Source organism: Myotis daubentonii, chromosome 20 (assembly GCF_963259705.1).
Source record: "Myotis daubentonii chromosome 20, mMyoDau2.1, whole genome shotgun sequence".
NCBI lineage: Eukaryota > Metazoa > Chordata > Mammalia > Chiroptera > Vespertilionidae > Myotis > Myotis daubentonii.
In genome coordinates, this window is record NC_081859.1 from 6421897 (window position 1) to 6448089 (window position 26193).

A 26193-nucleotide genomic window follows, 5' to 3' on the forward strand; every position below is an offset into this window, starting at 1 on the left:
TGTTTTGTCTGTCTTATTTCTAGAATTGTTCTAGGTATCGTTTTCTTGGCTCTCATAGGTTTTAATTACGATTTTTTAAAAGGCCACGAGTCTATTCCTGTCCTCAGGATCCTGCAGAGCCCGGACGTCATGGCGGTTCAGGTGTGCAGACACTTGAGCAGCGCTCACCTTCTCCTTGCTTTCCAGGTGGAGGACCCGAGCCTGCCCAATGACGAGGGCATCACGGCGCTCCACAACGCCGTGTGCGCCGGCCACACGGAGATTGTGAAGTTCCTGGTGCAGTTTGGTGTGAACGTAAATGCTGCTGACAGCGATGGGTGGTGAGATTTCCTTGCAACTCCGCATATTTTAGTCCATTTTTAAAAATTTAATTGTGAAACAAATCCTTAATGTGTAATAACGTCCTGCTCCCTTCATGTTGGGAGCTCAGCTTATATATAATTTCCCGCTATTACAAAACATGGAGTTGAAAAATCCTGTCGTTATAGTCACCACACTGTTAGTGATGGCGTCTGGATCGGGGGTGGGGGTACACTTTTTTAAACCCGTGTACCCAAGAGGAACGAAATGAAGAGGGGAGGGAGAAAAAGGGTAAAGAAACAGAATCCTATGTACTGTAGGGCCTCCTTAAAATTCTCAACCCCTAGGTTCCGCTCAGTGGATAGCGTCGGCCTGTGGACTACAGGGTCCCAGGTTCAATTCCAGCCAAGGGCACATGCCCGGGTTGTGGGCTCGATCCCCCCCACTCCCCCAGTGGGGGGCATGCAGGAGACAGCCAATCAGTGATTCTCGTCATTGATGTTTCTATCCCTCTATCTCTCTCCCTTTCGGAAATCAATTAAAAATATATATTTCTAAAAAGTTTCTCAAGCCCTTCTTCTGAGCCTGGGCAGCAGCGCTGCCTCCCCGTCAGCCTGGGGTCACTGGCGGAGAGTCGGGGATGGCCGTGCTGGCGAGAGAGTCGGGGATGGCGTTAACAGCGAGGCACATGTTCCGAGTAAAGGTCTGTAGTGAGAAGACTGTCGTGCCCTCTGCTCTGGCAGAATAATTAGCTGGAGCTTCAGAGCATCCAACTATATACATCTCACCCTGGTTTAGATTATTACCCAGGTTTCATGTCCTTTCGCTCATTTCCCGAGTCTCCTTCCCTCCCCCCGCTCCAGCCCGTGCAGCCCAGCCCTCGGACGTGTTCCTCTCTGGCTGTGGCTCTCTGATGGGCTCGGCGTCTGCGTGTAACTGATTTAAAGGAAACTGCGAAGAGTTCTCGGAAGGCGGGGCTTAGTAGACGAGACTCAAGAACTTCCTTTCCAGATACCAGGTGGCAGCAGGTGCCGTTCAGTTAAGAACCGTTCCCAGCCCCTGCTGTCTCCCCCCACAGGACCCCCCTGCATTGCGCTGCCTCCTGCAACAACGTCCAGGTGTGTAAGTTTCTGGTGGAGTCGGGGGCCGCCGTGTTTGCCATGACCTACAGCGACATGCAGACGGCCGCGGACAAGTGCGAGGAGATGGAGGAGGGCTACACGCAGTGCTCCCAGTTTCTGTACGGTGCGTAGGCGTCGAGTGACGTGTGTGCAGCACGCCGTGAATCCGTGCCTGCCCTGTAAGGACCGTTACCCCTCACAAGCAGCACCCCGAGGGGGAGGGGGGCAGGGCTGGAGAGAGGGGGCTGGGGAGGAGCTCTGCTACAGAGTGGGCGCTGCGGGACTCTCCGCTCCCCAGTTTGTGGATTTCACTGTCTTAGAATTCGGAGTCTCATTATTTTAGAGTTGACTGCGTGCAGGCTTTTCGCCACACCCTGCATCCCAGTAGTTATATGTGGTTCTTTCATCCTTCCCCACTTGGGAATGGGTAGAGACCCCTTTAAGAGAGACACGCTCTGCTTTTCCCTCTGTCCGCTCGGGGTTTAGGGAGCGGATGAGCCCTGGTGCTTAGGGGTCGGCTGGGAGGGGACGGCATGCTGCTCGCGCTCCTGTCCTCGCCTGTGGCGGTTCTTCTCCGACCCCTGGGCTTGCAGAAGGCTGTGTGGGGAGGCAGACTGGTGTGGAGAGGTGCTCAGGGGCCAGTGTGCGGGCTTAGAGCCGGCAGCGCGGGGACCTCGTCTGTCTGTCCCTCTGCTCTGCGGCCGCCCTCCTTGCCCGGGACTCTGCGTGCGGGTGATTAAGGGAGAAGTGCGAGGGGCCCGCTTGTACCCACGCAGACTCCTGCAGCAGGGGGTCCGCTCCACGTTCACTCCATGCTGTGTCTCCCGCCGCTGCAGGCGTCCAGGAGAAGATGGGCATCATGAACAAAGGCGTCATCTACGCGCTCTGGGATTACGAGCCTCAGAACGAGGACGAGCTGCCCATGAAGGAGGGAGACTGCATGACCGTCCTCCGGCGGGAGGACGAGGACGAGGTGGAGTGGTGGTGGGCGCGCCTGAACGACAAGGAGGGCTACGTCCCGCGCAACCTGCTGGGGGTGAGTTCCCCGGCCCGGGCGAGGCTTTGCGGGGGGCTTGGTGAAAACCCCGGGTGTTACGGGCGCAGTGCAGCCGGCTGCCCTGTGCTCACGGGACATGGAATGTGAAATGCTGATGGTCACAGGTTTAGACGAAAAGCCGCATCTCCAGTGGTTCCTGTTGATGGCCAGTTGCACGTTTCCACGTTTGCCAGGCCTGGAGGTCAGGGCCTGTCGCATGTGCAGGTGGAGTAAAGCTAACTGATGGGCAGCGAGCTCATGACACTGGAAATGAAAGTGTTTAAATCGGGATTTGCAGCTCTGCTAGCAAACAAGATTGTTCTTTCTCTGCTGCTTGATTTTAAGTTTCAATAAAACCAGAAAATAGTAAGATCCTATGAACCAAGAGCACACGAAGGGGGCCGCCCTCAGTAAAGACTCAGCAGGGCCTTCGGGGAGGAGGCTGGCCGGCCAGGGAAGAGGGGGAGGAACTCCTGGTGGACCTGGCAGGAGCCTCCTTCACAGGCTCCGTGTTCTATACCGTGTGCGCCTGGGGCTTGGCGCCTGGGGCCTGTGGACGTGGGAACCAGGCAGAGAAATGTGAGTTAATTGAGAGACTGAGCTCCCAGCTTAAAGGTACAAGTGCTTGCAGAGCCTGTTGGTGAGGAAGTAGGTGAGTCTGAGGGTGGGAAGGGCGATGTCACGGACAAGGAACAGCACGCGGGTCAGTAGCCCTGGCTCCCACTCCGGGCAGGTGCGCTGGGACCTGGGTGACCGGGGCCGCGGGAGGCGGGTGGGGAGGCTGAGGGTAGAGCAGGTGCTGACAGTGGCTGGGAGGTGGATCTGTTGGTATTGCCATCAGCTGTGGGGCAGACATGGCCTGTGCCCACTTAGAGCTTCGACTGGCAGCGAGGCCCTGACCCAGCCTCTGTCTGGCGCCCTGCGGCCGAGCTGGTTAAAGTGACTTGTGCCGGGGCCTGGCCGGCCAGCTGGTGACCAGCCTGTCCTCCTGGCTCTCCCTTCTCCATTGTTGCTTGTCTGCTGTGCAGCCTAAATGATTTCACCCGTCCCCACCTGCCTGTGATGCAAGATTTATTATTCAACAGCCAGTGCTCCTTCATGTAACGTAAATGACAGGATCGTGGAGTGAAAAGAAACAGGCATGGGGCCCTTTACAAAGGCTCTGAGTTCCCAGGTGAAGTAGCAACACGGAGGTGGCTCTCCTCCGAGCCCACTCGCTCTGCTCAGTCCTTAGCAGCAGAGAGATGCGTGTCTGAGCGCCATTGTCCCTCAGCCAAACCCCAGCCAGTCAACACCAATTCTCCAGTGTCTTACCCGAGAGCAGCGCGGCCTCCGAGAGCTGGTTGCTTATTTGGGTCTTGTTTTAGTCCCTGACAAAGAGGTGCTGTGGTGGCGGCTCGAGGGGTTGGGGAAGTGGGGGGGGGGGTTTCCCAGCGGGAAGCGGGGGCCCAGACGCGGGGCTGCCCGTGCGTGTGGCTCGGAGCTTCTGGAATCACGGCTGCACTGAAGCTCCTTTCGGCCCAGCGGTGAGCAGTCAGTCCTGTGGAAATCTCCTCTGGCCCGGAGTGGCCTCCGCACCACACTCTTTGTTTGTTTCTTGGAAATTTAAAAAGAAAACCACATACATGTTGAATTTTTAGCCAGCGGCTCAGCTACGGTTTAGAAAATTGTGTTGGCTGAACATCTTTTCTCGGAGAGAAAAATAACCCTTTATATAACGTGGATCCTGCAGTTAGTTTTTCAGTTTTGGCTGGAAGTCTGACTCCTTTCTTTCAGTAAAACCTTTTCCCCTTTGTGAGAGGAGAGGGAGAAGGAGAGGGGGAGGGAGAGGGGGGAGGGGGGCTTTTGTTCTGCCGCCAGTTGAATTACTAGTTTGACTTGCTCTTGGCTTCCCAACGGGGGATCTTGTGACCTTCACATACACGCTGCTCTCCAGCTCTTGTTATGGAAAACACACACCCACAAAACCCTAAAACAGAACACTCCGCTATCGCTCCTTGATCTGTAGACTTGGAGCCAGCGCATTTCGCTCCTGACAGCCCTGAGTCCCGGGACAGAGCTGTGTCCGTCGTGAATCAGGTTGAAAGAGACGTGAACCTCTTACGTTTCCCTTGAAATGGGAGCTTCAGGTGCGGGGCATAGCATGTTGCAGGTCACCGCAGCCGGCGGCATCCTCTCCAGACTTGTTCGCTGTGCAGATGGAGCTCACGCTGAGAGCATTGTGGGTTTCATGTCCCTGCCGTGGCGTTGTGCCTGCTAAGGGGCCCTGTGGCTTCTGAGTGTCCCTGAGCTGAGAGTTGCTACACGTGAATCTTTGCGTCCTCGGGCAACTCTGGGGGCTTCACAAGGGAGCAGGAACCCTTTTCTTTAATGTTCTTCCCTGTCCCACCAGTCCCCACCCCCGTATTTCCTGAGCTGTGCTCCCCCATGTTCGTACGTGTGTAAACGTCTTGTGAACTCTCTTACAGCTGTACCCAAGAATTAAACCAAGACAGAGGAGCTTGGCCTGAAACCTGATTGAAGGTAGTTAATGAAGAACTAATCTCTGTTACCACTAAGAAGTCATAGGATTGTTTTGGGCACAATCTCACAAGACTTATTTCAATGACGCCGTAACGTGAGAGCCGTGAGAATGCTCTGGAAGAAATGAAGGATGGAAGAACTCCCTGTTGGTGCAGGACGGCGGCACCAGGAATGGAGCGTAGGCGGAAGTGCCTCACTGCGCTGGGACAGGCGTGCCAGGAGCACGCAGACACAGCGACTGCCGCTTTCTGCCAGAAGCAGCCCTTGCCGGGCTCCTGGGAGACCCTTGGAGTTTTCCAGCACCTGCCCCTGTGCCTGTCCCCCCACGGGAAGGACCAGGGCCACCCTGGGCCACCCCTCATGGCCCCAGCACCAGCTGCCCTCGGGGGCCCCATGAAGGCTCGAAGGTGCACACGCCCGTGCCCTGTCAGTGAAGAGCGGTTGGTGGCCAGTGAGCAGTGACTTTATTGTTACACGTGCTTGTAGCATTTTAAGAATTATGCATATATTTGAAATATTGAAACCAAGCTACACTACAGATAATTAGGTTTGGAATCTCGTTTTTAGGCCACATTTGAATCTATATTTATTGCCTTTTGTATCTTGGAAATGACTTGGTATAGACTTACCCATAATACTTGGCAAGATCATAGCTGACTTTGAAAACAGTTGTAATAAAAGTACATGTGGGACTTTGCGCTGCCTTCTGGTTTGGTTTCCGTGTCATGCACACCCCCACCTGGGAGTCGGGGTCACGCGGGTCAGAGGGCAAGCAGGCTGCCCCGCCATGCCTCCAGGAAGCACAGCACGCACTGCGGTGCCAGGCGACTCTTTATTTAACAGCACATTCGGCAGGTAAGGCAACAAGGCAGCATTCCCATAGTGTCAGCGCAGCCCCAGGGGAGCCAAGGAACGAGCTGTGTCCTCTCTCCCGGGGCTCCCTCGCCCGAGCCCCACTCCCTGCACGACCCCCCCACTCCCTGCGCGACCCCCCCACTCCCTGCGCGACCCCCCCACTCTGTGCGCGGCGCTGGAGGTGGCTGAGTGCGGGAGTGTGAGCAGGCAGCAAACAGCTTGTTTTGTCTTCATCACAACAGGTGTGCACGCTGGACGCCTGGGTCCCGTGTTCTGTGTCCGCGGCCACGCGTGGCCTCCCTTCGGTATTCTTAACGCTCAGAGTAGGATACACACGGACTCGAATCTCAGACTTACTGTCTGCCAGTCGGTGTCCTGGAAACCGCCTCCTGTTTAACCGGAGACGGTGGTGGGCGTTCTCACCGGCTCCAGGGGCCTTGACGGGATCCCTGTTGACCATCGTCCTAGTATTTCCGATTTTACTTAAGGGATCGGGTGAGCCCTGAGCTGCTCTTTGGTAAATGTCGAAGCTGCATTTTTGAACTGGAAGTTGCTTTCAGTATTCCCAGCAGGACCCTGTGTCCTCTGAGATGGACTGAATGTTTGCTCAGCTGTTAAACCCCTGCATTTCTATTTTTATGTTTTTTTACCTGATTTAATATTGCTCTAAAGGGACCGTGTGTAAAAGTAAAAAGTGTATCCTATGTACAGATTTAAAGCTTTCTTTGAGCCGGTCGAGGGTTAAGCGACTCGCTTGCATTTAGTCTAACGATATGCAAATCTTTTCCTATCTCAAATGGTATCGTTATGTTCGGCTATAATCATCGGTTTAAGTAAATGTTCCCGTAATCGAGGTCCGGATAAAAGTTTCTCTGTGAAAGCTTAGTCCGTGGCTGGTTTTCTTTCACGAGGAGTCTTCAGGCAAATTTATGTACGACTTCAAAGTACTGAGAAACAGAGCCACTGGGAGAAAGGAGAAAAAAAATCAGTTCAGTGACTATTTTTAAAATGAAAGGCAACTTACCTGTAGATGATTCTGAAGGACTGACTTGGTACCAGAAAAGCTGGGCGAGGGGTTAAGATATCAGTGTGCCAACTCACATTTTCTTCTACCTGATTTCTAGAATCTAGTTTTTCACAGGTTAGTAAAAAGCTGATATTTGAAGCAGATGGTCGTGAATTATATTCAGGGTTGAATGAGACACACGAAATGTGCGACTCGGACAGCATCTAGATTATTCTCACTCTGGGGTTTTTGTTGTTGTTAATCCTCACCTGAGGGTATTTTTTCTATTGATTTTTAGAGAGACTTGAAGGGAGGGAGGGCGGCTGGGGAGAGAGATTGATGTGGGAGAGACGCTTCAATTGGTTGCCGCCTGTACCTGTCCTGACTGGGTCTGGGGGTCGAGCCTGCAACCCAGTACGTGCCCTTGACCGGGAATCGAACCCGAGACCCTTCGGTGCCCAGGCCACCGCTCTCATCCCGGAGCAACCACCCGGGGCTTTCACGCTGTTTCGCCCCATCAGCAGGTCATCTGGGGTGTGGCTCTCCCTTAAACGAGTGGTTTTCAACCTTGGTTCTTACTGGAGCCTCTGGAAGCTCGAATAGGGATCCGGACCGAACCGGCTGGATGGGCCTGGAGAGCAGGACTCGGCAGAGTCGGCAGGTGATGCCACCTGCAGCCAGGGCTGAGCAGACTAGCAGACTGTAAACCGAGGGGATTTACTTGACATGGTGTGGCTCACCCTCAGCACAGACTAGGGTGTGGGCAGCTCTGGGCGCCTGTGGAAGGGGTGGCTGAGGGCAGCAGGGGAGCCGGGGGCAGATGTTTCCCTGGGAAGTGGGGAGGGTGGGCCGAGGTGGCAGCCGGCCGGCGTGGGGTGGGAGCTGGGGAGGAGTGGGGCTCCCAGTAACAACGGTCCAGGGGCTCGAGTGTCCGGACTTAGCAGATGGCACGTTGTGTCAGTTGTGTGGCCTCCACGTGAGATCGCCATCTCGGGGTAGGGCTGTCTCCCGGGCTACCGCGTTCTGAGCAAGTCCGTGTGACTTGTAACCAGCTAAGCAAGCATCCTTTCGGTCGGCTAAAGGTACTGCGGATGCATCATGCAGTCAAACAGCTCTTTCTCTAGAAATAGCTGGCTGGCTCTAGATTTCAAAACTCAAGGGAAAGCGTTGCCTTCTTAGGACTTAGCTCCTCTCTGGTCCACGGGGACTTGGTCCCCCCCCTCGCCCCCCCAAGAACTGCCCCCCGACCCAGCCCTTGCTGCTCCGTTCCCTAATGAAAGCGTGCCCGAGCTGGCTTCTTTCTCGGATGGGGGAGAGGCTGCTGTCTTCAGGATGGCGGGAGGACACTGCGTTGTGTGGCATTGGCATTCCAGTTTTATTTGGGTTGATGAGCATTCCAGAAGTGGGCCTTGCTGGGGTTCCAGCCGTGGGAGCACAGTACTTACTTAAGGGAAGCTTAGTTACTATTGCTCATTTTATTTTATTTTTTAAAATATATTTTTAGCCCTAGCTGGTTTGGCTCAGTGGATAGAGCGTCGGCCTGCAGACTGAAGGGTTTTAGTTTATTTTTTAAAAAAATAAATATTTTTATTGATTTCAGAGAGGCCGGGAGAGGGAGAGAGAGATAGAAACATCAATGATGAAAGAGAATCATGGATTGGCTGCCTCCTGCACGCCCCACACTGGGGATGGAGCCCACAACCCGGGCATGTGCCCTGACCAGGAATCGAACCCTGACCTCCTGGTTCATAGGTCTACGCTCCACCACTGAGCCACACCAGCTAGGCTGTTTATTTTATTTTAAAGGGGGAAGAAGGAGAGAAAAGTGATTTTTCTCAGCAGCTATTTTAAGTCCATCTGTTCTAAGAATGCACTTGGATTTCATCTACAGGGTTTCCTTCTAGAAGCACCGTGCCCAGGCTTGCTGGTTAGCAGGGCGCGTTTCTAAGAGGGACCTGCTGCCCCCTCTTCTCATCCCCACCCAGTGCTGGCCTCAGGGCGAAGCTCCTGGGAGTAGGGACCAGGTGCGCCTCCTGGCGCTCTAGAGCCGATCGGAAGCTGGGGAAAGGCTGCAAACACAGGCCTGTCCCCAGCAGACGAGAGAGCTTTCAGACAGCATGTCAACCAGCCATAGGTCCCTGTCCCCCAGGCGACAGCCCTCCCCTCCCGTCCACGTCCGAGCGAGGGGTGGTGTACTTACAGAGATCAGGTCGAGCTGTATGGTTCCTGTGTTCTCGGGGTCCAGCTGCTTAAATATCCCTGGGGAGGGAGAAAAACGGGGTGTCACCCGTGAGCGAGCGGCAGCGATGGGCACGTTATCTCCTTCCTGTCTGGCAGCCGTGTCCCTGAGTCTCCCAAGCCATCATTTCTTCCCTCCCTCCCCCAACGAGAGAAGGATTTCCACCCTCAACTGGACAGACAGGCCTCTGGTCCCGGCGAGCCCACCCACGTGGGAGGCGGCTGCTCTCGCGCATGGGGACTGACACGCGTCTTCCCCCAGCGGCCACTTACTGAACAGCGTCTCCAGGCGAATCAAGCAGCGGACAAAGTTATCGAAGTCGATGATGAGGTCGTCGTCGGCGAAGCGAGCCACGATGACCTGGTGGAGCTGGCAGGGCAGCTTGAAACCTGAGGGGAGAGGACGAGCAGACGCTGGCTCAGGACGGGACTGCACCCCGAGCTCTGAACACAGGTTGCGGAACGGATGTGGCCCTTTAAATGGCAACTACGATCGCTTCTGTCCCCTGGCCGCTCGCCGAGGAGGCCGGGTTGGTTTTGCAGAACCAGGTCCTTTGACCGTCATTTCCAGACTGTCCCCCTGCACCCTGCCTGGCTCCTCACTGTCCAACAGGGAGGACTTGTCCTGTCTGTTCCCACTTCCACGCTCACACTGTTCCAGGGGGTGAGCCACTGCCTCTCCTGTTTGTTCAGCGCTGCGTCATCCTGGTGACTAGGTTCTGCCTGGGTGCATGTGGCAGAAGCTGCTCTTGGTAAACGAATATGATTTCCTTCCAGGAATAGATCTATTCAGGGTTTCTGGCTGCCTGGGATCAAGGTCACACTTCCCAGCATCCCTTGCAGCCCTCTGGGGTCTGGTGACCACGCTCCGGCCATGGGATGCGTGTGCAGTGACCTGTGTGTCTTTCCCTCCGTCAGCCCATTGCCGGGATGGGGGTGTGATGGCAGGCCACCCTGGGCCCATGGCCACATGCTAAGGGCTGGTGACAGAGCTGCCGGGTCCCTAACAGCCGGGGGCACCCTCCCAGCCTTGAACTTCTTCAGCTTGTGGGGGGTTAAGTGAGAAAACGAGGCATCTCGTTTAAGCCAGCGATTTGGGGTCTTTGCTAATACAGTGAACCCTCTCACATGGTCCTACCTGTCCCCCCAAACACTCCCGTCTCCCACAAGCTTGTGCCCCTTTTATCCGTGTCCCACTCTGCCAGGGACTTCCCCTAAGAGGCGCGGAGACGCCCCATGTGTGCCTCACCAGCCCTGTACCCCAAAGGGGGAGCTGGGGGCGCGGCCAAGAGCTGGCCTTGCCTGCTGGACCCACCAGGCTTCTCAGAAGGAGACTTAGACGCAAGGCGGCCTCGTGGGCAGAGCATCTGGGCCTCATTTGGTTTTACCCATCGGCCTTCACGGGGGATGAAAGGGATGGGATTGTACTAAATGGCACCTGCTTTATCTCACCGCTCACCAAACTGCATGTTGTATCATGTGCGTCACACACACCACCAACGAGGCAAAAGGAAGCGCCATCATCAAGTCTCACCTGCTTCTTCTAAGGCTTTCCGCATCTCATAGGAGTTCATGGTGCCAGACCTGTCCACGTCGATTTCCCGGTAAATTTTCTGGAATGGCAGGTGCAAGACGGTTATGAGAACCTGCCCCAGGTTAGGGCAGGCACAGGGCCCTCGGTGCCCAGGGGGCAGGTTTCCCAGCTCCGCGCCCCCCACCCTCCCGTCGGGAGAATCGCCGTTCCTGCCGCCAGTAGCTGATGGTATTTTGCCTCTGTGTGAGCCGGTCTGTAAACCCGCACATCCAGGCAGCCAACTACGGTGGCCCGTGTTCCTGTCTTACGTATTTGTATTCTCGGGCCGTTAGAATTCCCAAGCACAAGAGGCCCCACAGCCTTTGGGGGGCGGCTTCCAGAAGACCCAGTTTCTGATCCGCGAGCTAAAGGCGGGAAGCAGACCACTGAGCCTGCAAAGCCCTGGCCTTGCGCTCTGGACATTTGCCGGGCCCGCCTTCACGCATCCTGAGCTCATGCCCTGGGAGGTGCCCCTGCCCCTCCTGCCGGGCCTCTGTGTCCACAGGCCTGAGCACAGCGCATCCCCACACAACCCCGGCCCTGCCGGCGGCCCTCCCGCACTCACTTGGTACTTTTGAATCTTCGTCCAGAGAACGTAGAACTCCTTCAGGCCCAGCTTGCCGCTGCCGTCGGACTGCCTTCAGTTAAGGAGACACTGGACATTCTGGGACCACAGGAGCTCTGGCGGACCCCGCCCGCAGGGTGGGAGGGCCGGAGAGACTCCTGCTGGCTCCCTGCGCCCCGCTTGCTGACTGGTGGGGGGATGCCATAGGGACCCCAGATCCTGCCCAAAAGGAGCTGTCGGATGACATGCAGGGGGCTTCCGGTGGCTTCTAGTGGCTTGCCGATTTCGGGGGGTATTCTTGGGCGCATTTCTAAGAGGCCTTTTTTGGGGGGGGGAGCTACACAGTGGGCACTGGGAGCCCATGAGACAGAACCTCTTAGAAGCTTGGACCATCCCCGCCCAGCGCTTCTCAGGGGCATCAGGAACAAGGCGGGAAACGGACGATGCATCGGCCCCGGGGGCAGGCGGGGGGCCTGGGAAGGCGCAGGCGAGAGCAAAGGGCGAGGAGATGCTCCGTCTCCACCATCGACAGCATCGTGGCCAGAGGACACGTGCGCATCAGAGATACCATGGCCGAGGGAATACAGGTGACCCTCAACAACACAGACTGGACCTGGGCAGGCCCGCTCCTATGCGGATGTTTTTCAATAAATGTGCCCAGTATTGTAAGTGTATTTCCTCTTATGATTTTAATAACATTTCCTGCAGCCTACTTTAGAGTAAGAATCTATAATAATAAAAGCGTAAGATGCTAATTAGACCGGACATCCTTCCGGACGACCTTCCGGACGAAGCCGGGGCTGCGAGGGAAACACACCCAAGCGCTGGGGGCAGAGGATGGTGGGCGTACCGTGGGAGTGTCCTGCCCGAGTCCCAGGAACGCGCCCACTGCCCTCTGAGCCTGGGACCTGTCGCTTTCCCTCCCCTGAAGTTCCACACGTCCCCTCGTGACAACAGTCCTACACCCACGCAGCAGCTGGCCTCCCTGGCGGGCAGCGTGCCTGGCTCTCTCTCTGCAGGTGACATGGCAAGCTCCCGGCCCGTGTTCTCGGGGGCACGTGAAAGGATACATCCAGCATGTCAACCATGATCTTGCAGGTCTCCAGGCTGAAGCCATCCGACTTTATATCTTGGCCTAGAAGACAAGGTAAGAGAGACAGGAAAACCTCCTGCAGCCGCACTGGCGAGAGAACTTTCCAGACCACGGTGGCAGGGTCTTGGGTCGGCGCCTCTGGATACAGTGGCCACTGGGAAGATGTGAAGTGGTGCACCTGGCTACTGGCTCGGCCGGGGACAGTGCAGAGGCGCCTGCCTGCTCTGTGTGCTCGCCGTGGGCAAGGGGGCTCCCACCGTGCTTTTCCTGGTGGCGGTTCATCCTCACCTGAGGACATCTGTTCATTGGTTTTTAGGGGGAGTGGAAGGGAGAGGGAATGACAGAGAGAAACGTCGATGTGAGAGACACACATCGATGGGTTGCCTCCTGCACGCGCCCCAGGACCCAGGCCGGGGAGGAGCCTGCAACCGAGGTACGTGGCCTTGACCGGAATCAAAACCACGACCCTTTAGTCCACAGGCTGACGTTCTATCCACTGACTTGAGCCGGCCAGGCCCACAGGTGCTTTTAAAATAAGTAAAACAATGATGACTGACTGCATCCTGAAGTGCTCCTGGTGCAGACTCACCCGTGGAAAAGCAAAGTGGGGGCACGTGAGCTCGTGGAGGCCGGGCTGGGCCGAGGGCTTACTCGGACCGTCTGCCGCAGGCGTTTTCCGAGCTTCCCTGTGCCCAGCGAGTGAGAACCCCGAGGCCCAGAAGCCACCTGGGACCTGTTCTCTCCCAGGCGGGTCCCCTCTCCTTGGTGCTGGCATGCAAGAAGCCCACCGTTTCTGTCATGTTCTCGTTAAGGTTAGAACCTGACCCAGCGGTTCTCAACCTGTGGGTCACGACCCCTTTGGGGGTCGAACGACCCTTTCACAGGGGTCGCCTAAGACCATCGGAAAACTCATCTATAATGACATACTGTTTTGTGATCCATCACTATGCTTTAATTATGTTCAATTTGTAACAATGAAATTGGGGGTCACCACAACATGAGGAACTGTATTAAAGGGTGGCGGCATTAGGAGGGTTGAGAACCACTGATCCTAACCCGTCTCAAAGCTAGAAGTCTGGGCCCAACCCCTTTTTGGGGTGGGCAGGGGGCTGTGTGCGGGGTGTGAGCAGGGGGCTGTGTGTGGACCGTGGGCAGGGGGCTGTGTGTGGACCGTGGGCAGGGGGCTGTGTGTGGACCGTGGGCAGGGGGCTGTGTGCAGGGTGTGAGCAGGGGGCTGTGTGTGGGGCATGGGCAGGGGGCTGTGTGTGGGGTGTGGGCAGGGGGCTGTGTGCGGGGCGTGGACAGGGGGCTGTGTGTGGGGCGTGGGCAGGGGCTGTGTGCGGGGAGTGGACAGGGGGCTGTGTGCAGGGAGTGGGCAGGGGGCTGTGTGCGGGGTGTGAGCAGGAGGCTGCGTGTGGAGCGTGGGCAGCCAGGAGTCACCAGGCAGCTGGGAGGGGGCTCCCAAGCTCAGGCACGGGAAAGGCTGGAGCAGGAGGCCAAGCGGCCTGGTTTCCCACCCCCACCCTCCATCTGTGTGGAAACAATGAGGCTTTAGTCAACACGTCTGCGGCCACACGTCTGAAGAGCCTATGACCTCACCGGTGCCTGGCTGCCGCGGGGTAAACACCACCGCCTTGTTTTCCCTGCAGATTGGAGCGGGGGAGGGACTGGTCCATCCCCCTGGTGGGAGCCGTGACTCCCGGAGCTCTAACAGCCATGGGTCTGGTGACCACAGGGCGGGAGCCAGTATCTCCGGAGACCCTGCTGGCCCTGGGCTCTGGGCTCCAAGAGGAGGATCTGCTTGTCTCGGGGGTTAGTCTAGGGATGACTGGGGCGCCCACGGGGCTGACGCTCAGGCCTGCAGCATCCCGCCCTGTCTGACCCAGGCTCCCCCCTTCTGACACACACCCCGCTCCTGGGCCGCTGTCTTACCGAAGGCCCACGGCTCCTGTGACCATCTGAGGGGCAGAAACAGCTGGGGGAGTCAGGTTATAGCAGCCCCGTGTGGCTCAGGGGTGAGCATCAACCTATGAACCAGGAGGTCACGGTGCGATTCCCGGTCGGGGCACATGCCTGGGCTGCAGGCTCGATCCCCAGTGTGGGGCATGCAGGAGGCAGCCAGTCAATGATTCTCATCATTGATGTTTCTATCCCTACAATAATAGGAAAATTATAGAAGGATTCTTGACTGTGGGGGGTCGGTGCCCTGTGTGTGTGTGTGTGTGTGTGTGTGTCTCCCCCTACTGGCCACCAGCGGGGAGGCGAACCATCAGTCCTTGCCTATTTCCTGCTTTTGGCTGTGCGCAGCCTGGCCCTCCAGCCCCTCGGGTCTCTGTCCAGTTTTCTCTGCGGAAGCCTGGGCCTTGACGTCGCCGGCCTGGCCACTGGCTCCAATGAAGGGACATTTCTCCCGGCGAGAAACGGGCCGGCTTAGGCTCACTGACACATTTAGGAGATGCAGCTTTTTAATGTCATTCCCTTGGTTTCAGTATAAGACGGTCCATTTATTTTTCATCTTCCCTCATTATTGATCGATGCCTCTCCATCAGTGATTTCCCACTAAGGACGGCCAGGGGACGCAGGGACTCGGGGTGCTTCCCGGCTCCCGTCGTCCGGGCGCTCAGCCTTCTGTTGCCAGTGACTCACCACAATAGCCACCATGTCTGGGGTGCGGGCTTTCTGCTAGGGAGTTTCTAGGCCAAGCATGTCAAACTCGCGGCCTGCGGGCCGCATTTTTGTGGCCCAGCCAATATGACGGTATGTAAGAAATGTTTTAATAAAACTTTTGTAACTTAATCTTTACAATATCCTGTTATACATAATTATTAACGAACTACAACGTTCGCTGATGACTGATTACGATCATCGTGTAGCATTCATTTCCCTTACGCGCAGGCGCACCATTTCTCTCCACTAGCACTGGCAGCGACTATTTTAGCAGCCGATGGCCACGTCATTGGTCTTGGACTGACTTGTTTGGTGGGCACAACGGGAAATATTTTGCTTTCGGAGAACAGGAAAAATAGGCTTATTTGCGTGACGCCTATTAATTTGTGCAGTTATTCAGTGTCTGGTAAGTTAACGTTCAAGGAAAATATATTAACTTTTATTAAAATGCTCTATTATTTTATGTTAACGATGACTCCTTTATTTCAGCCCTTTCTATTCAGCGTGTCTCTATCGAAATAAACCTACGTTTCTATGAAAACGGAAGCTTTTGTTTTCTTGCGGCCCACAGACACTTAGACCGTGTTTGTTTGGCCCGTGTCAGCCTTGGAGTTTGACATGCCTGCTCTCCGCGTTACTCATTTAAGAGGTGAGTAGTAACGTGACTGTCCAGCAGGTAAGGAATCGAGTCCGGAAGGTTCTATGACCTGGTTTAGGTCCCAAAGCCAGTGAGCCGTGGAGCTGGGAAGTGACTGTGACCACCAGGCCCCAGAGCCCTTGTTGTTTTGAGAATCACGTCACGTAGACCGCCCCCCTCCACTCCTCGGGGGTGGCATCCACTGGGAGTGGGGCGTGACGGTGCAGGCACAGCAGCCCAGGTGTGGCAAGGCCGGCCACAGGGGAGGGGGCGGGTGAGGGGTTTGCACGGAGGGCAGACTTACGCTTGGCGAGAACTCTTCTCAGGATGGTCTGCAGCTCGAAGGCCGAGATCTCCGCATCCTGTGGGCATGCAAGGAGGGCATGGTTATTGGTCCTGGGAGCCGCGTGGCACACGGAGCCATACATGTGCCCTGCAAGCTGTGCACACGGCAGGTCTGGGCTGGTCTCTCCATGTGCACCTCTCACAGGCCCCTGGAGCTGCTGGCGGGGTAGGGAGGGTGGTGGCGCCCAACCCCAGACCTAACACAGACTCCCAGTGGTCATCCCGCTCCACATGGGGAATAGAGATCAACTCTCCACTCCTCCCGCGCTGGCGGTCTTGGGTCCCACGCCTCCTCCTGAGCACGCCTTCCTCGCCCTCTCAGCCTCGGTCCTGGCTCCCCGTGAGCTGGTCCGTGAGCTGGTCCGGCCCGCGGACCCTCATGGGGGGCCCAGCACTTTCTCAGGGCTCCGTGGAGTGGTTCAGGCGTCTCCACTGACCCCCTTCCACTGAGTAACTGGGGGCAGGCCCATTGATGAAGATCTAGGGTGGTCGCCCTGGCCGGCTTGGCTCAGTGGATAGAGCGTCCACCTGCGGACTGAAGGGTCCCAGGTTCGATTCCGGCCAAGGGCACATGCCTGGGTTGCGGGCACATCCCCAGTGGGGGGCGTGCAGGAGGCAGCCGATTGGTGATTCTCATCATTGATGTTTCTATCTCTCTCTCTCCTTCTCCCTTCCTCTCTGAAATCAATAAAGAAATAAGAAATATATATTTTTTAAAAGAATTAATATTAAAAAAATATCTAGGGTGGCTTTTTCTTGGAGTCATGGGAAGAAAACGGGTTGAAGAACTTTGTAGCCAACGGAGGCCCCCATGGCTGAGGGATTTTGTAAGAGAAGGGAAGTTCCAGTGCCCGTTGTGAGTGGCTCGCATTGTCCATCCCCCCAAATATCTCTGTGGAAATCAAGGATGAGGGGCCGAGTTCCACGTCTCGGTTGGAGTGGCACAGAAAGGAAACAGAAGAGCCACCGGGCGATCGAGGCAGGAGGAGCAGAGGCAGAGCTGAGGGGCCCAGGGCGGGCAGCGGTCTTGGGGGGACGTGGGCAGGAACCCGAATGGAACCTGAGTTCCATTTGCGATTCCTCCCGCCCGGCTTCAGTTCAGTCTGTTTCCTCTCCTCTTTACTGACTTATTTTTTAAAATATTTGTATTGATTTCAGAGAAGAAGGAACAGGGAGTGAGCGATAGAAACATCCACGATGAGAGAGAACCATGGATCGGCTGCCTCCTGCATGCCCCCCACCGGGGATCGAGCCCGCCACCCGGGCCTGTGCCCTGACCGGGAATCAGACGGGTCCGTAGGTCGACGCCCAGCCACGGAACCACGCCAGCTTGGCTTCCCTTCCCCTTGAACCTGGAGTCGACTTGAGGACGAGAACAACCAGAGCACGACAGAGGTCTGGGGACACCTACCTCCCCGGCCAGCTGGGCGAACAGCCTTCTGAACCCGTCGTCGATGTCGTCCTCGCTGACATCGAGCTGGAAGGTGAGACACGGAAATGAGGGACAGCGGGTCCCCCGAGGTGACGGGCAGGCGCCTGCTCCCCTCCCCACCACAGGCCCTTCTCAACGTCACTCCCGGCCTGGACTGGGAGGTTTCGGGGGTTGAGATAAAGGATGGTGTAAAAACTTCATTTTCTTTTCCAGTGAAAACATAATGAGCGGGAGCAGGAACTACGCGGGAAGGAGATAGACCAGTGATGGCGAACCTATGACACGCGTGTCAGAGGTGACACACAAACTCATTTTTTTGGTTGACTTTTCTTTGTTAAATGGCATTTAAATATATAAAATAAATATCAAAAATATAAGTCTTTGTTTTACTATGGTTGCAAAGATCAAAAAATTTCTATAGGTGACACGGCACCAGAGTTAAGTTAGGGTTTTTCTAAATGCTGACACGCCGAGCTCAAAAGGTTCGCCATCACTGAGACAGACGCTAACGTCTCGCATAGGCGGCTCCTCGGACATCCGACCGCGTGGCCGTTTATGAGCTGCTCTAACGGGATCGGACGGGAGGGCCGGCCGGCCTGTTCCAGGAGGATCGGACACTGGCCGGTGAGCAGAGCCCACGGGGCCCTTTGAAACTGCGCCAACTCCGTGGTGTTTTCCTCCCTCGACTTTGCACTTGGAAGGACGGAGCCTTGCCTGTGCGTCTGTCCCAGCCCTTCAGGACCTGTCACTGAATCACTTTCATTGTATAGAGAAAGCGCGGCCCAGAGAGGGCGGTGGCGAGAATCTGGCAGCGATCAGCCCAGCCCCGGGCCGTCCTGCACAGCCCCCCACGCACATGTGGCCTCACTCGCCCCAGCGGGTGAGGGGGGGGTGGGTTGGCGCTGAAGGAGGCCTTGGTTTCCAGCTGTGACCCCCCTGAACCCCGGGGTTCCTTTCTGCCCCTCCGCTCCTGGGTGGTCCACGTACCTCTTCAAGGTCACCCTCGATCTCGTCGTCGACCACCCTGGAAAGAGAAGGAGGCTGCGTGTTGCTGGGAGGGGTGTGGGGCGGAGGACGCGCTGCAGAAACCACAGCTGACAGGTGGACGTGAAGTCCAGAGAGGGGCGGGCCGGCGGATCTCTTGCACCCTGGGTCCTGGCCCGTCCCCTATTAGCAGAGATGCCCCAAGGAAGAGCGACGGCCCAGCAGTTGGGAGAGTCTGAGAATTGTTTGTTGGTTTGTTTGCTGGGTGTGGTCATCAGAGAGCACCGTGCCCCCCAACCCCCCCACGGAGCTGGTACTCAGACAACTCGCTCCCCGGCCTTGGGAACCGCCTTTTTTTTCTTCCAAACACCCTGGGCCCCGTGGATCTTCCACGCTGAGACCCCCCGACAGACGCCTCTGCCTGCTGGCTCCCGGGGCTGCAGCGGGCAGGCCGCGCGGAGCCCATGGGTGACCCTATTGGGAGCACAGCCGTGGTCAGTGTATCCCGGGCACCGTCTTGCTCCCGGGTGAGGGCACTTCAGCTCAGGGACGTCTTCCTCGGGCCCCTGGATCTTAAACTAGGCCCCTGAGAGTCCTAACCGAAGTGCTGCCGCCGCAAAGAGAGGCTAAGGGACCTCTTGGTGCTGGCAATTGGAATCAGAGTGAACATCCTGGGGCCAGGAAGTCAGACACCTTTGTGTCCCATGGTGCAGGGGTCAGGGGGCGTTCACCCTGGACAGCAGGAGAACTGAGGGGCTCAAGGCTCCCCAGGTTTCTCCACATGATGGGACCATGTTCGCAGCTAGCCTGACATTGGCCGTTAAACTGACAAGAACAACGTGATGATTCTGCGAAACCGGATTCTGCAATTTGCTCCGTAACCACCCGTGTCTAACAGACGTCCTCCGTGTGGCCGGCCGGTTCCCCTGCTTCCCTGAGTTTCACACTGAAGTCCTTCCATCCAGCAACCCCGCACGACCCCGTCCAAGCAGGCGGGTGTCGCAGAAGACCCTGACGCTCAGAGAGGCTGGAGCCCTGGGACAGGCCGGCGCCGGGCCGGGAGGAAGGGAGGGGGGCGGGGAGCCAGGAGGCGAGAGGACCTACTGGTAGTCGGCTTTCTTCTCGGAGAAGACCCGCAGGCAGAAGTCCCCGTCCTTGTTGGGCTCGAAGGTGGACGGCACCACCACGTACTCGCCCGGCGGCAGCTTGAAGCGGTTGAGCACCTCCCGCAGGTTGATGTAGGTGTCCGACCGCTCCCGCGCCCGGGTCGTCAGGAAGAACTTCTTGCTCAGATGGATGTTGGTCTGTCCGGCCAACTGGTGGACAAACGGAAACAAGTGGGCGTGGCGGGCGGGACGGGCCCCGCCTCCACGTCACTCTGGCTCTCGCGACGAGAGGACGACAGCGGCGACGTCGGCCTCGTTTAAGGGAAACAGGAGACTTTTCCCTTAAACATGACAAAGCCCGCTGAGGCCTCCCAGGGACCTCACATGCCCCTAAGTGACTCTTGGGCACGTTAAGCGTCCACGTGGCAGGAAGCAGGGTTTCCGATCCAAGTCTATGACTTCTCACTGCAGGGGCCACCTTTCCCTTCAGGCTCATTTTTTAAAAAAAATATATTTTTATTGATTTCAGAGAGGAAGGGAGGGGAAGAGGGATAGAGACATCCATGATGAGAGAGAACCATCGATCAGCTGCCTCCTGCACGCCCCCCACTGGGGATGGAGCCCACAACTCGGGCATGTGCCCTGACTGGGAATTGAGCCGCGACCTCCTGGTTCATAGGTCGGCACCCAACCACTGAGCCACACCGGCCGGGCCTTCAGGCGCGTTTTAAGAACACACAGGGCTCGGGAAGAGCCTCCTGTGGTCCCAGGACCAGAGATCGTCCACCCAGGTCTCAGCCACGCCCGGCCTCTGCCGGCCTGGGGCAGGCAGCCTGAGGTTCCCCACGCCGAGCTCACATCAGCAGGACGGCGGCCTGAGCCACCTCGCCAGGGCCCTGGAGGGGCCAGGGACCAGCCCCTGCCCGCCCGTCACAAGACCCCCGAGCCGACAGTCTCAGCCGTTTACGTGTTGGCGAACCTGAGCCCCAGGGCTGGGGGCTGACGCCTGCCAGACGTACCTCCTCGGGAACCTGCAAGACAGAGAAGCGCACGCTTAATTCCGACGCCCAGATGTGCAGGGCACGCCACCGTGGGGACTGCCGCCTTTGCAGTCCCTTTCCTCTGTACCTTCAGCGGTCATAACTGCATCGGCTCACCATACTCACACCATCCCACACTTAAAAAACCTCATGCCCCAGCAATAACGTCGACAAGCCATGAGCACCATTCCCATTTTGTGGAGCATGAAGCTGAGGCACGGAGCTTTGCAGTGACTTGGCTAAGATCACCCAGTCAGCCACAGCGAAGCCACACCCGCCTCCCACCAGGGAGTGCAGGGCCCCGGGCAGGAGGAAGCCAGCAAGCAGCCCGGCCAGGCGGGTGCATCTGGGCTAGGGGCCCGCCGGCCTCAGCTCGAGGTATCTGTCGGCCACGTCCTGTCTGTCTTTCCTTGGCCAAGTCATTTCCCCTTTCTGGCCTCGGCTTTCTTATCTCTAAAATGGGACCAAATGACCACCCAGGTTCTTCTGGAGGCTTTCCCCCTGGGGAGGGCGGGAGCTCTGATTTATAGTATCTGCCCATTTCCCTGGTGTAAATACCCCCGCCCACCATGGCTGTCTGCAGGCTGCCCAGGCGGGCTCACTAGATGTGGGGCTGGGAGAGACCGGGAGATGGGCACGTGTGGCCTCCGGGAGCCACCCCAGCACACCACTGGGTCCCACCGTCACACCCACATGCACCCACTTCAGCTGCCCCCCTGTTCCCTCCCCCCCCCCATTCCTTCCTCTGCAGCCAGAGGCTGTGAGAAGCTGGCCTGCCCTGCAGAAAGGAGGGAGGAGAGGTGGCCAGGGCCCAGCGTGTGGGGTCAGTCAGGGTCCCCGCCCGCCCCCTCCCAGAGAGGAGAGGGGGCAGTGCCGAGCTGGCCCTGGGCTGCGGCTGAGCTGGACTCTCTGGTGCGGAAAGCAGGGCGGACACTGGGGCAGTGGGTGTGTCTGCGGGGACAGGCCCCAGGGGACCACTTGCTCCCCATCCAACGGCTCTGCTGGCCCCGAGCAGCCGCACCCCGTCTGGGTTCCTCCCTCAGTACTTCCCCACGTGTCCCAGGATGCTGTTCTCAGCCTAGCGCCTCTGTTTTTAGAAACTGGGGGGGGGGGGGGCAACCTGAGTAGCAGGCCAGGGGGACGTGAGGAGGGACAGGAGGGCATTGGAAAGGGCTGGGACCCTCGGGCGACCCAGAGCCGCTGCAGGCACTTCCCGTGCTCCTCCTGGGCCCGCCCCCTGCCTGGGGTCCCCTCTCCAGTTCCGGGGGCTCCTCAGGGGGCTGAGAGGAGCGAAGGAGGAAGGAGGAAGGGGTGGGCGGGGAGGACCTGCCGGACGTCAGCGCCCCCACGCACCTCGTAGATGCCGAAGCCGATGGTGTGCATGTCCTCGCCCATCCTGCGCTGCCGCCGCCGGTGCTTCTGGATGAGCCCCACCAGGAAGGTGCAGCCGCGCTCGCCGTCCTCCTGGTCCTCATCCTCCTCCTCCAGCTTGATGAGGTACTGCGGGTTCATCCAGAAGGTGTCTGCGCCAGAGGGGGGCAGGTCAGGCCGGGGCGCCCGGCCCTGAGCAGGTGCATGGCCGGGGGTGGGGTGGGTGGGGGGCTCTGCCCTTGTCTCTGGGGACAGAGGGGGGAGAGGCGGGGCCGGCGGCAGACCCTGGGCAGAGGGACCAGCACGGAGGTGGGACTAGTGGGCAGCTGGCAGGGGAGCCCGAGTGATGGGGGGCTGTCTGAGTCTGTCGGGACCTCAGCTAGAAGCTTCCCTGCGGTTCCCTCTCGCTCGCCCAGGCTGGCTCGCCCTGGAGGTCGGCTTTCTCACCTGGAACGGGGTGGTGAGAGCTGCGGCACCCCTCGGGGTCCCCCACTCCCGGCTCCGATTAGAGGTCACGGGTGGGCCTGGCTGAGGAGACTCGGGGAGTAGCTCCCGCTCCCCTTCGGGGAACCCAGGCGCCACGAACACCCCTGTTCTGTGTCCCCTTGCCAACCCCCTCCCCCAGGTGTCTGCCCTCCCCACCTCCACACCCATTTCTAGAGGGACCTGAGATTCATTCATGTTTAAGGACAGCCGTGCCCATCGCCTCCCTCACCTAACGGAGTAAAACTAATTGTGGAAATGAAGGCGTCCCCGAGGGCGGCGCTTGGCAAAGCCTGGCTCCGCAGGCGCTGGCGGCCTGGGTTGTAAATGAATGTTACTGGAGCACAGCCATGTCCACGCATGTACCTACGGCCGCCTCCCTCCGGCTACAGCAGTAACGGGAGGCGTCGCCACAGCGAATGCTTGGCCCACAAAGCTAAATGCATTTTGTGCCTGGACCGGGAGAGAGTGTGGTCCCTGAGCCAGTGGCCCCAGGGCCTGCCGGTGGCCCTGCCGCTGCCACCTGGGGCTGCCCCCCAGAGGGAAGGACTGGAAGCCAGAGCCAGAGGTGCCGGCCAGCTGGTCCTCGGCCGACTCCTTGCTCTGGGGCCCAGGTGAGCCACATGGAGCCAGTGTCCTCATTGGTAACAGGCCATCAGTATGGGGCCAGGACCTGCCACCGGAGTACTCAAAGCACTGATGCCACCACCAGGCGGCGGGTTCAAATCCCAGCCAGCTGAGCGGCCTGGGGCAAGTCACGTGACCTCTCTGGCCTCATCTTAGAGATGCAGGTGATCCTCGAGGCCCTGCCTCCAGACCTGGCCGTGAAGAGGACGTGGAACAAAGGGGGTTCCCAGCGCCCGGCTGTGCGCCATACGGGGCAGATGCCATCATGACTAGATCCTTTCGGAGGGGCCGGGGGAGAGGAGGCTGGGCCATCGAGGCTGGAGAGCCAGGAGACCCGATGGCGGGCAGAGGGCGGAGGGCGGAGGGCGGACCAGATGAGAAGTCAGCCCTCGCCCCGTCTGAGCAGGGCCCACAGCATCTGCCGAGTGAACTGGGCGCTGGGGTTGCTGGGCAACAACGAGGGTCTGGACATGCCCAGGAGATGAGGCTCCCAGCAGGGCTGGTGGATAAAGAGGCCCCCGGCCCGGCCGGTGTGGCTCAGTGGTTAAGCATCGACCCTTGCACCAAGAGGTCACGGTTCGATTCCCGGTCAGAGCACGTGCCCAGGGTGTGGGCTCCATCCCCAGTAGGGGGCGTGCAGGAGGCAGCCCATTGATGTTTCTGTCTCTCTCCTTCTCCCTTCCTCTCTCTCTAAATCAATAAAAACACTTTATCTTTAAAGAGGCCCACAGGCACGAGGTGGGATTGAGCGCTGCCTCGGCGGGTGTGGAGGGAGGCCATGGCACAGGGACTCCGGGGCGTGGCGAGGGCATCACAGAAACAGCCAGGCTTGGGTCCAGCCCGGACAGGAGGCAGGTGAGTGCAGGAGGTGATGGGGCTGAGAAAACAGGGAAGGGTGTCGCGACGGAGACGCAGGGACAAGGAAGGGAGAGGGTCCCAGGGGCCGGAGCTGCCACCAGGGGCCCGCGGGCTGCGATGTGCCCGTCGGGGAGGGTGAGGGGGGCCTTACTGGGGTAGTTCCGGCAGCCTCCCGCGGTGGAGCCCCGCCTCCAGTTCCCATCCATCTTGGTGAGTTTCCACTTCTTGTAGCTGTCGGCCGTGAGCGTGTCGGGAGTCAGGTTGCAGATCTCCAGGCGGGAGTACTGCCTCAGGAAGTCGCTGAAAGACATCCTGGCAAAGGAGGGGCCCGGGCATCGGGGTTACAAGCGGGTACACCCATCATCTTAACCAGGGCCAGGCAGAGCAGCCGGGGGAGCCCCCAGACCCGGAGAATGAAACGAGACAACACACGGGCACTTGCTTGGTAAATGGCAAGGTGTCTGCAGATGGAGGTGGCCAGAGTGGCACAGACACACACACACACGCATACGTGTAGGTCTACTGAGCTACGGGACCAGTTTCTTTCCTTCCTTCCTTCCTTCCTTCCTTCCTTCCTTCCTTCCTTCCTTCCTTCCTTCCTTCCTCCCTCCCTCCCTCCCTCCCTCCCTCCCTCCCTTCCTTCCTTCTTTTTTGTTAATCCTCACTGTGGGTTTGTGTGTTTTTTTCCCATTGATATTTAGAGAAAGTGGAAGGGAGGGGGAGAGACTCAGAGAGAAACATCAATGTGAGAGAGACACATCGATTGGCTGCCTCCCGCACACGCCCCGTCCAGGGCCCGGGATGCAGCCTGCAATGGCGGTACATGCCCTTGACCGGAATCAAACCCGAGACCCTTCAGTCCGTGGCTGACGCTCTGACGATTGAGCAAAACCAGCCAGGGTCAAGGGGCCAGCTTCCTGAGGTGATGGAGGACCCTCCAGAGAAGTGCCCCCTTTTCTCTTGGGATCTGAACACGACCCCGTGAACCTGCTCAGCTCTGAACCCCCGGCGGAGAGGGCACACTGAGGAAGAGCTTTGAGAGCTTTTGTGTTCGGGGTCTTGTCGTGATTTAAAACAACAAACCCCGGACCCCATGCCCGGGGCCCTGGCCACATAATCTCACTGAGTTTCTAGGAAAGATCGCGGGGCAGACCCCTCTTTCCCCGAAGCCTCTGATCATCTCACCAGAATTCTCCGTCTTCGTGCCGTCGGGTCAGCCTTTCCCGCACCTCTGGGTCCACGGTGTTCCAGTTCGGGCAGCTGGGAAACCGAGCCCCGGGAGACGCGTTAGAAACAACACAGGGTGACCCCAAGGCTCCCCCAAACCGAGGACCAGGGACGGGCGGTCTGGCCTCCGAGGGCCCAGACCCCAGTAAGGGAGGGAGGTGGCGGAGATGTGCGGGGGGCAAGGTGATTCATTGAAGGGAGAGGGAGAGAGAGAGAAACATCCATGATGAGACAGAGTCAGTGATCTGCTGCCTCCTGCACACCCCCTACTGGGGATGGAGCCCGCAACCCGGGCATGTGCCCTGACTGGGAATCGAACCGTGACCTCCTGGTTCATAGGTCGACGCTCAGCCACTGAGCCACACCGGCCGGGCACTGGCAGCAATTTCAAGGGGTCACTGACAATCTGACGGCTGACCCGTGGGAGCGGCCAGGGAGCAGGTGTTAGAACTGCAGGTGCTGGGCGGTGGCGGAGGAGGGGGGAGGTCACGTGAGGGGCTCACCTGGGACCCAGCCGCAGGTGTAACCCCACCAGGGAGCCCCGGAAATCACCGGAAGGAAAGGCTTCTCTCTGGTCTTAGGCACAAAGTTTACATCCTTGGACCAGAACAAGCGCTTGTTGGAAGAGAGGGGTATCTTCCCCCTGAAGGTCCAATAGCAGAGAACCTGAGCGAGGGAGGGGCGGGGCGTGGGAGGATGAGAGGAATGAGCACCAACAGGGGCCCTGGGCCCTATAGCGGCTGGGATGCGCTGGTTAAAGCGCCTTCGAGGGACCACCTGCCCCGTGGACCCCACTCCGCGTGGCCGGTGCTCCCGGGGCTCAGGCCCCTCCTTTCCCCAGAGCCTCCCAGCAGGACGCACCCGCCCAGCCCCAGCTGCGCTCCTCACTTGTCATTCCACTTCCCGGTCCACTCCACCTCTCCCCAGGGGTTCCGGATGCGGATCAGCTTCTCCAGGCTTCCTCGGCTTTCCACCTGCAGCAGGGGAGGGAGGGAGGGAGGGGTCGAGTTCAAGCCAGGCCTGGGGGTTCTCGGGCCCAAAGCCGCCTCCTTGAGCCCAGGGGTTGAGTCCATGTTATAAGGGGCCGGGGGGGGGGGGGTGGTCCA

At 58.4% G+C, this 26193-nt stretch overlaps 2 protein-coding genes across 7 annotated transcripts in view; one reads left to right on the forward strand and one right to left on the reverse strand.

Annotated features, from left to right (window-relative positions):
• TP53BP2 (tumor protein p53 binding protein 2) overlaps nucleotides 1–5677 on the forward strand; it is a 104550-nt gene extending 98873 nt beyond the window's left edge. For 4 of the 5 annotated variants that reach the window (XM_059677407.1, XM_059677410.1, XM_059677406.1 and 1 more), the window contains 4 exons: nucleotides 187–320; nucleotides 1379–1545; nucleotides 2258–2457; nucleotides 4926–5677. In XM_059677407.1, the coding sequence (XP_059533390.1) occupies nucleotides 187–320; nucleotides 1379–1545; nucleotides 2258–2457; nucleotides 4926–4967 (543 nt within the window). In that variant the 3' untranslated portion in view covers nucleotides 4968–5677. Of the gene's footprint in view, nucleotides 1–186; nucleotides 321–1163; nucleotides 1359–1378; nucleotides 1546–2257; nucleotides 2458–4925 lie in introns of those variants that run through there. The other variant, XM_059677411.1, reaches the window with a different exon arrangement.
• A 912-nt stretch (nucleotides 5678–6589) lies between these two features.
• Nucleotides 6590–26193, reverse strand: part of CAPN2 (calpain 2) — a 37099-nt gene continuing 17495 nt past the window's right edge. Inside the window, exons 7-21 of one of the 2 annotated variants that reach the window (XM_059677412.1) lie at nucleotides 25976–26061; nucleotides 25046–25120; nucleotides 24012–24172; nucleotides 21875–22044; nucleotides 20501–20512; nucleotides 19480–19691; nucleotides 18379–18415; nucleotides 17371–17436; nucleotides 15919–15976; nucleotides 12288–12352; nucleotides 11218–11286; nucleotides 10614–10692; nucleotides 9353–9469; nucleotides 9042–9100; nucleotides 6590–6798 (exon numbers count right to left, since the gene is read on the reverse strand). In XM_059677412.1, the coding sequence (XP_059533395.1) occupies nucleotides 6775–6798; nucleotides 9042–9100; nucleotides 9353–9469; nucleotides 10614–10692; nucleotides 11218–11286; nucleotides 12288–12352; nucleotides 15919–15976; nucleotides 17371–17436; nucleotides 18379–18415; nucleotides 19480–19691; nucleotides 20501–20512; nucleotides 21875–22044; nucleotides 24012–24172; nucleotides 25046–25120; nucleotides 25976–26061 (1290 nt within the window). In that variant the 3' untranslated portion in view covers nucleotides 6590–6774. The remainder of the gene's footprint in view (nucleotides 6799–9041; nucleotides 9101–9352; nucleotides 9470–10613; nucleotides 10693–11217; nucleotides 11287–12287; nucleotides 12353–15918; nucleotides 15977–17370; nucleotides 17437–18378; nucleotides 18416–19479; nucleotides 19692–20500; nucleotides 20513–21874; nucleotides 22045–24011; nucleotides 24173–25045; nucleotides 25121–25975; nucleotides 26062–26193) is intronic. The other variant, XM_059677413.1, reaches the window with a different exon arrangement.